We start from the raw sequence: 14,631 nt of genomic DNA, 5'->3' as shown, positions 1-14,631 counted from the left end.
AGCGTGTTAGCGTGTTAGCATGTTAGCATGCGAGGAGACGGGTTTAATCGCTTTAAAGGTCCCGTGTTAGTCTTTGTTTTCATGACAAGGTCCCACAATGTGAGCGTGTTAGCGTGTTAGCATGTTAGCATGCTAGCATGCGAGGAGACGGGTTTAATCGCTTTAAAGGTCCCGTGTTAGTCTTTGTTTTCATGACAAGGTCCCACATTGTGAGCGTGTTAGCGTGTTAGCATGTTAGCATGTTAGCATGCGAGGAGACGGGTTTAATCGCTTTAAAGGTCCCGTGTTAGTCTTTGTTTTCATGACAAGGTCCCACAATGTGAGCGTGTTAGCGTGTTAGCATGTTAGCATGCGAGGAGACGGGTTTAATCGCTTTAAAGGTCCCGTGTTAGTCTTTGTTTTCATGACAAGGTCCCACAATGTGAGCGTGTTAGCGTGTTAGCATGTTAGCACGTTAGCATGCGAGGAGACGGGTTTAATCGCTTTAAAGGTCCCGTGTTAGTCTTTGTTTTCATGACAAGGTCCCACAATGTGAGCATGTTAGCGTGTTAGCGTGTTAGCATGTTAGCATGCGAGGAGACGGGTTTAATCGCTTTAAAGGTCCCGTGTTAGTCTTTGTTTTCATGACAAGGTCCCACATTGTGAGCGTGTTATCGTGTTAGCATGTTAGCATGTTATCATGCGAGGAGACGGGTTTAATCGCTTTAAAGGTCCCGTTTTGGTCTTTGTTTTCATGACAAGGTCCCACAATGTGAGCGTGTTAGCGTGTTAGCGTGTTAGCATGCGAGGAGACGGGTTTAATCGCTTTAAAGGTCCCGTGTTAGTCTTTGTTTTCATGACAAGGTCCCACAATGTGAGCGTGTTAGCGTGTTAGCGTGTTAGCATGCGAGGAGACGGGTTCAATCGCTTTAAAGGTCCCGTGTTAGTCTTTGTTTTCATGACAAGGTCCCACAATGTGAGCGTGTTAGCGTGTTAGCATGTTAGCATGTTAGCATGCGAGGAGACGGGTTTAATCGCTTTAAAGGTCCCGTGTTAGTCTTTGTTTTCATGACAAGGTCCCACAATGTGAGCGTGTTAGCATGTTAGCATGTTAGCATGCGAGGAGACGGGTTTAATCGCTTTAAAGGTCCCGTGTTAGTCTTTGTTTTCATGACAAGGTCCCACAATGTGAGCGTGTTAGCGTGTTAGCATGTTAGCATGTTAGCATGCGAGGAGACGGGTTTAATCGCTTTAAAGGTCCCGTGTTAGTCTTTGTTTTCATGACAAGGTCCCACAATGTGAGCGTGTTAGCATGTTAGCATGTTAGCATGCGAGGAGACGGGTTTAATCGCTTTAAAGGTCCCGTGTTAGTCTTTGTTTTCATGACAAGGTCCCACAATGTGAGCGTGTTAGCGTGTTAGCATGTTAGCATGTTAGCATGCGAGGAGACGGGTTTAATCGCTTTAAAGGTCCCGTGTTAGTCTTTGTTTTCATGACAAGGTCCCACAATGTGAGCGTGTTAGCATGTTAGCATGTTAGCATGCGAGGAGACGGGTTTAATGGCTTTAAAGGTCCCGTGTTAGTCTTTGTTTTCATGACAAGGTCCCACAATGTGAGCGTGTTAGCGTGTTAGCATGTTAGCATGTTAGCATGTTAGCATGCGAGGAGACGGGTTTAATCGCTTCAAAGGTCCCGTGTTAGTCTTTGTTTTCATGACAAGGTCCCACAATGTGAGCGTGTTAGCGTGTTAGCGTGTTAGCATGTTAGCATGTTAGCATGCGAGGAGACGGGTTTAATCGCTTTAAAGGTCCCGTGTTAGTCTTTGTTTTCATGACAAGGTCCCACAATGTGAGCGTGTTAGCATGTTAGCATGTTAGCATGCGAGGAGACGGGTTTAATGGCTTTAAAGGTCCCGTGTTAGTCTTTGTTTTCATGACAAGGTCCCACAATGTGAGCGTGTTAGCGTGTTAGCATGTTAGCATGTTAGCATGTTAGCATGCGAGGAGACGGGTTTAATCGCTTCAAAGGTCCCGTGTTAGTCTTTGTTTTCATGACAAGGTCCCACATTGTGAGCGTGTTAGCGTGTTAGCGTGTTAGCATGTTAGCATGTTAGCGTGTTAGCGTGTACTGCCCGGTACATCAATACGCCCCAAAGTGCGCCTGCAGCTTTAATGCTAATGACTTTGTCCGTGGGTAGCCTTTTTTTTTTACACACATCCATCCATTTTTTACCGCTTGTCCTTTTCGGGTGTGGCGGGTGGTGCTGGAGACTATCTCAGCTGCATTGGGGCGGAAGGCGGGGTACACCCTGGACAAGTCGCCACCTCATCGCAGGGCCAACACAGACAACATTCACACTCACATCCCACAATTTAGTGTTGCCAATCAATGCATGTAAAATAAGATGGATGCTGTCATATAGAGGATCTTTGACTAACATTTTTACTATAGGCCTTTAAAAACAGCAAAAAGATTCTCTCATTTAGAGGATCTTTGACTAACATTGTTGCTGTAGGGCCTTAAAAACAGCAAACAGATCCTGTCATATTGAGGATCTTTGACTAACAGTTTTACTGCAGGTCCTTAAAACAGCAGAGGGATCCTGTCATATAGAGGATCTTTGACTAACATTGTTGCTATAGGTCTTTAAAAACAGCAAAAGGATCCTGTCATTTAGAGGATCTTTGACTAACATGTTTGCTGCAGGGCCTTAAAACAACAGATGGATCCTTTTATATAGAGGATCTTTGACTAACATTGTTGCTGTAGGTCTTTAAAAACAGCAAAGGGATCATGTCATATAGAGGATCTTTGACTAACAGTTTTGCTGTATGTCTTTAAAAACAGCAATTATATCATTCTTATTTAAAGGATCTTTGACAAACATTGTTGCTGTAGGTCTTTAAAAACAGCTAAATAGATCCTGTCACATAGAGGATCTTTGACTAACATTTTTACTGTAGGGCCTTAAAACAGCAAAGAGATCATGTCATATAGAGGATCTTTGACTAACACTTTTACTGTAGGTCCTTAAAACAGCAAAGAGATCATGTCATATAGAGGATCTTTGACTAACATTTTTACTGTAGGGCCTTAAAACAGCAAAAAGATCCTGTCTTATAGAGGATCTTTGACTAACATTGGTACTATAGGTCTTTAAAAACAGCAAAAGGATCCTGTCATGTAGAGGATCTTTGACTAACATTTTTGCTGCAGGTCCTTAAAAACAGCAGATGGATCCTGTCACATAGAGGATCTTTGACTAACATTTTTACTGTAGGGCCTTAAAACAGCAAAGAGATCATGTCATTTAGAGGATCTTTGACCAACATTTTTGCTAGAGGTCCTTAAAACAGCAGAGGGATCCTGTCTTATAGAGGATCTTTGACTAACATTGTTCCTATAGGTCTTTAAAAACAGCAAAAGGATCCTGTCATATAGAGGATCTTTGACTAGCATGTTTGCTGCAGGTCCTTAAAACAGCAAAGAGATCCTGTCATATAGAGGATCTTTGACTAACATTGTTGGCCAACATCCATTTTCTACCGCTTGTCCCTTTTGGGGTCGCGGGGGGGTGCTGGAGCCTATCACAGCTGCATTTGGGCGGAATTTAGGAACAATTTAGTGTTGCCAATCAATGCATTTAAAATAAATTGTTCAATTTTTTTTTTTTTTATGGAAAATAAAAACTGTTTAATGTTAGCATGCTAGCTAACACGAGACTGTAATTGTTTTTATGGCCTCTTTCGCTTTTGTACACTTTAAAGTCCTACAACTCGGTACGTGACATATGCTAACTGCGAGCTTTGGTAACGTACAAAAACACCAAAAGCGGTGAAGTTGTCACGTTGTGTAAAAGGTAAATAAAAAGAGAATACAATGACTTGCAAATCCTTTTCAACTTATATTCAATTGAATAGACGGCAAAGACAAGATATTCCATGTTTAAACTTTGTTATTTTTTTGGCAAATATTAGCTCGTTTGGAATTTGATGCCTGCGACGTGTTTAAAAAAAAGCTGGCACAGGTGGCAAAAAAGACTGAGAAAGTTGAGGAATGCTTGCAAACACTTATTTGGAACATCCCACAGGTGAACGGTCTAATTGGGAACAGGTGGGTGCCATGATTGGGTATAAAAGCAGCTTCCGTGAAATGCTCAGTCATTCACAAACAAGGACGGGGCGAGGGTCACCACTTTGTCAACAAATGCGTGAGGAAATTGTTTAAGAACAACATTTATCAACCAGCTATTGCAAGGAATTTAGGGATTTCACCATCTACGCAGGAACTACTCCGATACGTTTAGAGTGGGGGAAAAAAGGGTCTGTGAGCTGGTACCTTGTACGGAATGACCACCGCCGAGCCGCCGCTGATGCCCACGATTGGCAGAGCGGTCTGGGTGGACAGGAAGTCCAGGATCTGCGCCACCTCGGCCACCTGAGGACCCAAGGCGACATTCTTTCAGATCATACATGCGCAACTTTCCCCTCGAAGAATCGATGAATCTTGATAGCGGACTACAGGGGTACGTAAACAAAGTGGTCAGGGGTCTTCCATGTTTCCCAGGCCGAGGACCCCCAAAGTAATGTAGAGGTGGAGTGCGGACCCCCGACTTTTATATCCTGTATTTAATTTTATTCTAAATTCAACAAGTCATAAAGGTACCTTGCCATTGTGCAATACTGATATATTCAAATAACATAGTATGGTGCCGCTAATGGCTAGCTAGCAACTAATCGCTAGCTGGAAACTGGTGTGCTAATCGCTAGCTGGAAACTGTTGTGCTAATCGCTAGCTATGTTAAATACTAGCATACATGTAATATTTTTATGTTTTTATTGTATTGCAGTGGGACAACATTTAAATTTGTGGAAATTATTTGGATAATAAAAAAAGCTCTAATAATATATATATATATATATATATATATATATATATATATATATATATATATATATATATATATATATATATATATATATATATATATATATATATATATATATATATATATAAAGATTTTTAATACTCTAGCTATGAAAATATTTGAATATAATTACAAAAAAATGTATTCACATCCGAATCGCAATTCTTATTCATCCCGATTCTAAATCATTATTATTATCAAAATGTAAAAAAAATAAAAAATATAATATAAAGTATATGTAAAGAATAATAATAATAAAACATGTTTAAATCTTTTTTTTTTATTATCGATTCATAATTTTCAAAAATTCTAAACGTTTTTTTAATTTTTTTTAATTAATTAATTAATTTTTTAAATAAAAATACATTTTTAAATATTTGAATATAATTAAAAGGGGTGCACAAAAAATGTATTCACATCCGAATCGCAATTCTTATTCATCCCGATTCTAAATCATTATTATCAAAATGTAAAAAAAATAAAACATATAATATAAAATACAATAATAATAATAAAACATGTTTGAATCTTTTTTTTTTTTATTATCGATTCATAATTTTCAAAAATTCTAAACTGTTTTTTTAATATTTTTAAATTAATTAATTATTTTTTTTAATAAAAATACATTTTTAAATATTTGAATATAATTAAAAGGGGTGCACAAAAAATGTATTCACATCCGAAACGCAATTCTTATTCACCCCGTTTCTAAATAATTATTTTTAAATCAAAATGTAAAGAAATCAAAGAATAATAACAATAAAACATGTTTTTAAAAAAAATGTAATATAATAATATAAAATGTATAATATTATAATAAAAATAAATAACAATAAATAAAAATAAAAAATGAAATATATATATCTATATATATTCTTTTGTAAGAATCATTTTTTACTAATACGTTTTCAGGCCAGACCTGTTTTGGAAAAAGTTCCATTAGAATTAATAAACCAAATAATACATTGGAAGAATTTGAAACAAAAATGTAAAATTAATTTAAAAAAACATTTTTTATAAAATTAATACAAATGCATAATATAATAATAAAAAATAATACTTTTGTTACTAATGCAACCAGACCTGTTTCAAAAAAGTTTCATTAGAATTAATAAACCAAATAAGACATCGCAAGAATTTGAAACAAGAATCGTGTTGAATCCGGAATCGATTCTGAATCGAATCGTCACCTCAGGAACCCGAATCGGTTTGTCAGATGCCCAAAGATTCAAACCCCTACTTCTTTATGCAACCAGAAGGATATTTTCAAACCTGTAACCCTTTTTGTAAAAGTATCATTATAGATATTATACCAAATAATACATTGTGAGAATCGGTATGAATCGAGAATCGATTCTGAATCGAATCATCACCGGATCGAATTGTTGGGATTCCAAATATTCACACACCTACTAAAGGGTGTTTCCTGTCTAGAGAGCTCTAATAATAAAAAACATATGCCTATTCTAAATCATTATTTTTAAATAAATAAATAAAAATAAAGAAAATAATAATAACAATAATAATAATAATACATGATTTAATCGATTTTTTATTTTTACAAAATCTACCTAATCTAGAAAGATTTTTAATAGTCTAGCTATGAAAATATTAGAATATAATTAATAGGGGTGCACAAAAAATGTATTCACATCCAAATCGCAATTCGTATTCATCCCGATTATAAATCATTATTTTTAAATCAAAATGTAAAAAAATAAAAGAATAATAATAAAGACACATGTTTAAAAAAAAAAAAAATTTAATTATCGATTCATAAGTTTCAAAAATTCTGAATTATTATTATTTGTTGAATTAATTAACTAATTTTTTAAATAAAAAATAATTTAAAAAATGAGTTTATAGCTCATCTCAATGCAACCAGAAGGATCTTTTCAAACCTGAAACCCTTTTTGTAAAAGTTTCATTATAGATATTATACCAAATAATACATTGTGAGAATCGGTATGAATCGAGAATCGATTCTGATTCGAATCATCACCATAAGAATCGGATCGAATCGTTGGGATTCCAAAGATTCACACACCTACTAAAGGGTGTTTCCTGTCTGCAGAGCTCTAATAATAAAATATATATATATATATCCAGAAAGATTTTTAATACTCTATGAAAATATTAAAATATAATTAATAGGGGGGCACAAAAAATTTATTCACGTTCTGTACAAAAAGTGCAATTTAATTTAGTGTTGTTTTGATACGTCATCTTAGTGACATCATGCACAAAAGTGCACTTTATTTGTTTTAAACTATTGTAAGGGTGTCCTGTACAAAAAGTGCACTTTAATTTAGTGTTGTTTTGATACGTCATCTTAGTGACATCATGCACAAAAGTGCACTTTATTTGTTTTAAACTACTGTAGTTGCATTCTGTACAAAAAGTGCACTTTAATTTAGTGTTGTTTTGATACGTCATCTTAGTGACATCATGCACAAAAGTGCACTTTATTTGTTTTAAACTATTGTAGTGGCGTTCTATACAAAAAGTGCACTTTAATTTAGTGTTGTTTTTATACGTCATCTTAGTGACATCATGCACAAAAGTGCACTTCATTTGTTAGTGGCGTTCTATACAAAAAGTGCACTTTAATTTAGGGTTGTTTTGATACGTCATCTTAGTGACATCATGCACAAAAGTGCACTTCATTTGTTTTAAACTATTGTAGTGGCGTTCTGTACAAAAAGTGCACTTTAATTTAGTGTTGTTTTGATACGTCATCTTAGTGACATCATGCACAAAAGTGCACTTTATTTGTTAGTGGCGTTCTGTACAAAAAGTGCACTTTAATTTAGTGTTGTTTTGATACGTCATCTTAGTGACATCATGCACAAAAGTGCACATTATTTGTTTTAAACTATTGTAGTGGCGTTCTGTACAAAAAGAGCCCTTTAATTTAGTGTTGTTTTTACACGTCATCTTAGTGACATCATGCACAAAAGTGCACTTCATTTGTTAGTGGCGTTCTATACAAAAAATGCACTCTAATTTAGTGTTGTTTTGATATGTCATCTTAGTGACATCATGTACAAAAGTGCACTTTATTTGTTTTAAACTATTATAGTGGCGTTCTGTACAAAAAGTGCACTTTAATTTAGTGTTGTTTTGACACGTCATCTTAGTGACATCATGCACAAAAGTGCACTTCATTTGTTAGTGGAGTTCTATACAAAAAGTGCACTTTAATTTAGTGTTGTTTTGATACGTCATCTTAGTGACATCATGCACAAAAGTGCACTTCATTTGTTAGTGGCGTTCTGTACAAAAAGTGCACTTTAATTTAGTGTTGTTTTGATACGTCATCTTAGTGACATCATGCACAAAGTGCACTTTATTTGTTTTAAACTATTGTAGTGGTGTTCTATACAAAAAGTGCACTTTAATTTAGTGTTGTTTTGATACGTCATCTTAGTGACATCATGCACAAAGTGCAATTTATTTGTTTTAAACTATTGTAGTGGTGTTCTATACAAAAAGTGCACTTTAATTTAGTGTTGTTTTGATACGTCATCTTAGTGACATCATGCACAAAAGTGCACTTTATTTGTTTTAAACTATTGTAGTGGTGTTCTATACAAAAAGTGCACTTTAACTTAGTGTTGTTTTGATACGTCATCTTAGTGACATCATCCACAAAAGTGCACATTATTTGTTTTAAACCATTGTAGTGGCGTTCTGTACAAAAAGTGCACTTTAATTTAGTGTTGTTTTGATACGTCATCTTAGTGACATCATGCACAAAAGTGCACTTTATTTGTTAGTGGCGTTCTATACAAAAAGTGCACTTTAATTTAGTGTTGTTTTGATACGTCATCTTAGTGACATCATGCACAAAAGTGCACTTCATTTGTTAGTGGAGTTCTATACAAAAAGTGCACTTTAATTTAGTGTTGTTTTGATACATCATCTTAGTGACATCATGCACAAAAGTGCACTTTATTTGTTTTAAACTATTGTAGTGGCGTTCTGTACAAAAAGTGCACTTTTATTTAGTGTTGTTTTGATACGTCATCTTAGTGACATGATGCACAAAAGTGCACTTTATTTGTTAGTGGCGTTCTATACAAAAAGTGCACTTTAATTTAGTGTTGTTTTGACACGTCATCTTAGTGACATCATGCACAAAAGTGCACTTCATTTGTTAGTGGAGTTCTATACAAAAAGTGCACTTTAATTTAGTGTTGTTTTGATACGTCATCTTAGTGACATCATGCACAAAAGTGCACTTCATTTGTTAGTGGCGTTCTGTACAAAAAGTGCACTTTAATTTAGTGTTGTTTTGATACGTCATCTTAGTGACATCATGCACAAAGTGCACTTTATTTGTTTTAAACTATTGTAGTGGTGTTCTATACAAAAAGTGCACTTTAATTTAGTGTTGTTTTGATACGTCATCTTAGTGACATCATGCACAAAGTGCACTTTATTTGTTTTAAACTATTGTAGTGGTGTTCTATACAAAAAGTGCACTTTAATTTAGTGTTGTTTTGATACGTCATCTTAGTGACATCATGCACAAAAGTGCACTTTATTTGTTTTAAACTATTGTAGTGGTGTTCTATACAAAAAGTGCACTTTAACTTAGTGTTGTTTTGATACGTCATCTTAGTGACATCATCCACAAAAGTGCACATTATTTGTTTTAAACCATTGTAGTGGCGTTCTGTACAAAAAGTGCACTTTAATTTAGTGTTGTTTTGATACGTCATCTTAGTGACATCATGCACAAAAGTGCACTTTATTTGTTAGTGGCGTTCTATACAAAAAGTGCACTTTAATTTAGTGTTGTTTTGATACGTCATCTTAGTGACATCATGCACAAAAGTGCACTTCATTTGTTAGTGGAGTTCTATACAAAAAGTGCACTTCATTTGTTAGTGGCGTTCTGTACAAAAAGTGCACTTTAATTTAGTGTTGTTTTGATACGTCATCTTAGTGACATCATGCACAAAGTGCACTTTATTTGTTTTAAACTATTGTAGTGGTGTTCTATACAAAAAGTGCACTTTAATTTAGTGTTGTTTTGATACGTCATCTTAGTGACATCATGCACAAAGTGCACTTTATTTGTTTTAAACTATTGTAGTGGTGTTCTATACAAAAAGTGCACTTTAATTTAGTGTTGTTTTGACACGTCATCTTAGTGACATCATGCACAAAAGTGCACTTCATTTGTTAGTGGAGTTCTATACAAAAAGTGCACTTTAATTTAGTGTTGTTTTGATACGTCATCTTAGTGACATCATGCACAAAAGTGCACTTCATTTGTTAGTGGCGTTCTGTACAAAAAGTGCACTTTAATTTAGTGTTGTTTTGATACGTCATCTTAGTGACATCATGCACAAAGTGCACTTTATTTGTTTTAAACTATTGTAGTGGTGTTCTATACAAAAAGTGCACTTTAATTTAGTGTTGTTTTGATACGTCATCTTAGTGACATCATGCACAAAGTGCACTTTATTTGTTTTAAACTATTGTAGTGGTGTTCTATACAAAAAGTGCACTTTAATTTAGTGTTGTTTTGATACGTCATCTTAGTGACATCATGCACAAAAGTGCACTTTATTTGTTTTAAACTATTGTAGTGGTGTTCTATACAAAAAGTGCACTTTAACTTAGTGTTGTTTTGATACGTCATCTTAGTGACATCATCCACAAAAGTGCACATTATTTGTTTTAAACCATTGTAGTGGCGTTCTGTACAAAAAGTGCACTTTAATTTAGTGTTGTTTTGATACGTCATCTTAGTGACATCATGCACAAAAGTGCACTTTATTTGTTAGTGGCGTTCTATACAAAAAGTGCACTTTAATTTAGTGTTGTTTTGATACGTCATCTTAGTGACATCATGCACAAAAGTGCACTTCATTTGTTAGTGGAGTTCTATACAAAAAGTGCACTTCATTTGTTAGTGGAGTTCTATACAAAAAGTGCACTTTAATTTAGTGTTGTTTTGATACGTCATCTTAGTGACATCATGCACAAAAGTGCACTTCATTTGTTAGTGGCGTTCTGTACAAAAAGTGCACTTTAATTTAGTGTTGTTTTGATACGTCATCTTAGTGACATCATGCACAAAGTGCACTTTATTTGTTTTAAACTATTGTAGTGGTGTTCTATACAAAAAGTGCACTTTAATTTAGTGTTGTTTTGATACGTCATCTTAGTGACATCATGCACAAAGTGCACTTTATTTGTTTTAAACTATTGTAGTGGTGTTCTATACAAAAAGTGCACTTTAATTTAGTGTTGTTTTGATACGTCATCTTAGTGACATCATGCACAAAAGTGCACTTTATTTGTTTTAAACTATTGTAGTGGTGTTCTATACAAAAAGTGCACTTTAACTTAGTGTTGTTTTGATACGTCATCTTAGTGACATCATCCACAAAAGTGCACATTATTTGTTTTAAACCATTGTAGTGGCGTTCTGTACAAAAAGTGCACTTTAATTTAGTGTTGTTTTGATACGTCATCTTAGTGACATCATGCACAAAGTGCACTTTATTTGTTTTAAACTATTGTAGTGGTGTTCTATACAAAAAGTGCACTTTAATTTAGTGTTGTTTTGATACGTCATCTTAGTGACATCATGCACAAAGTGCACTTTATTTGTTTTAAACTATTGTAGTGGTGTTCTATACAAAAAGTGCACTTTAATTTAGTGTTGTTTTGATACGTCATCTTAGTGACATCATGCACAAAAGTGCACTTTATTTGTTTTAAACTATTGTAGTGGTGTTCTATACAAAAAGTGCACTTTAACTTAGTGTTGTTTTGATACGTCATCTTAGTGACATCATCCACAAAAGTGCACATTATTTGTTTTAAACCATTGTAGTGGCGTTCTGTACAAAAAGTGCACTTTAATTTAGTGTTGTTTTGATACGTCATCTTAGTGACATCATGCACAAAAGTGCACTTTATTTGTTAGTGGCGTTCTATACAAAAAGTGCACTTTAATTTAGTGTTGTTTTGATACGTCATCTTAGTGACATCATGCACAAAAGTGCACTTCATTTGTTAGTGGAGTTCTATACAAAAAGTGCACTTTAATTTAGTGTTGTTTTGATACGTCATCTTAGTGACATCATGCACAAAAGTGCACTTTATTTGTTTTAAACTATTGTAGTGGCGTTCTATACAAAAAGTGCACTTTAATTTAGTGTTGTTTTGATACGTCATCTTAGTGACATCATGCACAAAAGTGCACTTCATTTGTTAGTGGAGTTCTATACAAAAAGTGCACTTTAATTTAGTGTTGTTTTGATACGTCATCTTAGTGACATCATGCACAAAAGTGCACTTTATTTGTTTTAAACTATTGTAGTGGCGTTCTATACAAAAAGTGCACTTTAATTTAGTGTTGTTTTGATACATCATCTTAGTGACATCATGCACAAAAGTGCACTTTATTTGTTTTAAACTATTGTAGTGGCGTTCTGTACAAAAAGTGCACTTTTATTTAGTGTTGTTTTGATACGTCATCTTAGTGACATGATGCACAAAAGTGCACTTTATTTGTTAGTGGCGTTCTATACAAAAAGTGCACTTTAATTTAGTGTTGTTTTGACACGTCATCTTAGTGACATCATGCACAAAAGTGCACTTCATTTGTTAGTGGAGTTCTATACAAAAAGTGCACTTTAATTTAGTGTTGTTTTGATACGTCATCTTAGTGACATCATGCACAAAAGTGCACTTCATTTGTTAGTGGCGTTCTGTACAAAAAGTGCACTTTAATTTAGTGTTGTTTTGATACGTCATCTTAGTGACATCATGCACAAAGTGCACTTTATTTGTTTTAAACTATTGTAGTGGTGTTCTATACAAAAAGTGCACTTTAATTTAGTGTTGTTTTGATACGTCATCTTAGTGACATCATGCACAAAGTGCACTTTATTTGTTTTAAACTATTGTAGTGGTGTTCTATACAAAAAGTGCACTTTAATTTAGTGTTGTTTTGATACGTCATCTTAGTGACATCATGCACAAAAGTGCACTTTATTTGTTTTAAACTATTGTAGTGGTGTTCTATACAAAAAGTGCACTTTAACTTAGTGTTGTTTTGATACGTCATCTTAGTGACATCATCCACAAAAGTGCACATTATTTGTTTTAAACCATTGTAGTGGCGTTCTGTACAAAAAGTGCACTTTAATTTAGTGTTGTTTTGATACGTCATCTTAGTGACATCATGCACAAAAGTGCACTTTATTTGTTAGTGGCGTTCTATACAAAAAGTGCACTTTAATTTAGTGTTGTTTTGATACGTCATCTTAGTGACATCATGCACAAAAGTGCACTTCATTTGTTAGTGGAGTTCTATACAAAAAGTGCACTTCATTTGTTAGTGGCGTTCTGTACAAAAAGTGCACTTTAATTTAGTGTTGTTTTGATACGTCATCTTAGTGACATCATGCACAAAGTGCACTTTATTTGTTTTAAACTATTGTAGTGGTGTTCTATACAAAAAGTGCACTTTAATTTAGTGTTGTTTTGATACGTCATCTTAGTGACATCATGCACAAAGTGCACTTTATTTGTTTTAAACTATTGTAGTGGTGTTCTATACAAAAAGTGCACTTTAATTTAGTGTTGTTTTGACACGTCATCTTAGTGACATCATGCACAAAAGTGCACTTCATTTGTTAGTGGAGTTCTATACAAAAAGTGCACTTTAATTTAGTGTTGTTTTGATACGTCATCTTAGTGACATCATGCACAAAAGTGCACTTCATTTGTTAGTGGCGTTCTGTACAAAAAGTGCACTTTAATTTAGTGTTGTTTTGATACGTCATCTTAGTGACATCATGCACAAAGTGCACTTTATTTGTTTTAAACTATTGTAGTGGTGTTCTATACAAAAAGTGCACTTTAATTTAGTGTTGTTTTGATACGTCATCTTAGTGACATCATGCACAAAGTGCACTTTATTTGTTTTAAACTATTGTAGTGGTGTTCTATACAAAAAGTGCACTTTAATTTAGTGTTGTTTTGATACGTCATCTTAGTGACATCATGCACAAAAGTGCACTTTATTTGTTTTAAACTATTGTAGTGGTGTTCTATACAAAAAGTGCACTTTAACTTAGTGTTGTTTTGATACGTCATCTTAGTGACATCATCCACAAAAGTGCACATTATTTGTTTTAAACCATTGTAGTGGCGTTCTGTACAAAAAGTGCACTTTAATTTAGTGTTGTTTTGATACGTCATCTTAGTGACATCATGCACAAAAGTGCACTTTATTTGTTAGTGGCGTTCTATACAAAAAGTGCACTTTAATTTAGTGTTGTTTTGATACGTCATCTTAGTGACATCATGCACAAAAGTGCACTTCATTTGTTAGTGGAGTTCTATACAAAAAGTGCACTTCATTTGTTAGTGGCGTTCTGTACAAAAAGTGCACTTTAATTTAGTGTTGTTTTGATACGTCATCTTAGTGACATCATGCACAAAGTGCACTTTATTTGTTTTAAACTATTGTAGTGGTGTTCTATACAAAAAGTGCACTTTAATTTAGTGTTGTTTTGATACGTCATCTTAGTGACATCATGCACAAAGTGCACTTTATTTGTTTTAAACTATTGTAGTGGTGTTCTATACAAAAAGTGCACTTTAATTTAGTGTTGTTTTGATACGTCATCTTAGTGACATCATGCACAAAAGTGCACTTTATTTGTTTTAAACTATTGTAGTGGTGT

General features: G+C 34.1%; 1 protein-coding gene across 1 annotated transcript in view; it reads right to left on the bottom strand.

The window, feature by feature from the left end:
* LOC133656434 (glutamate receptor ionotropic, NMDA 2C-like) overlaps window positions 1-14,631 on the bottom strand; it is a 180,727-nt gene that overhangs the window by 164,832 nt on the left and 1,264 nt on the right. Inside the window, 1 exon segment of the mRNA XM_062057513.1 lies at window positions 4,318-4,416. Within this exon segment, the coding sequence (XP_061913497.1) occupies window positions 4,318-4,416 (99 nt within the window).

The sequence above is a fragment of the Entelurus aequoreus genome, linkage group LG08 (genome assembly GCF_033978785.1).
Source record: "Entelurus aequoreus isolate RoL-2023_Sb linkage group LG08, RoL_Eaeq_v1.1, whole genome shotgun sequence".
In the NCBI taxonomy this organism is placed as follows: domain Eukaryota; kingdom Metazoa; phylum Chordata; class Actinopteri; order Syngnathiformes; family Syngnathidae; genus Entelurus; species Entelurus aequoreus.
This window is presented reverse-complemented; position numbering and strand designations above follow the sequence as displayed.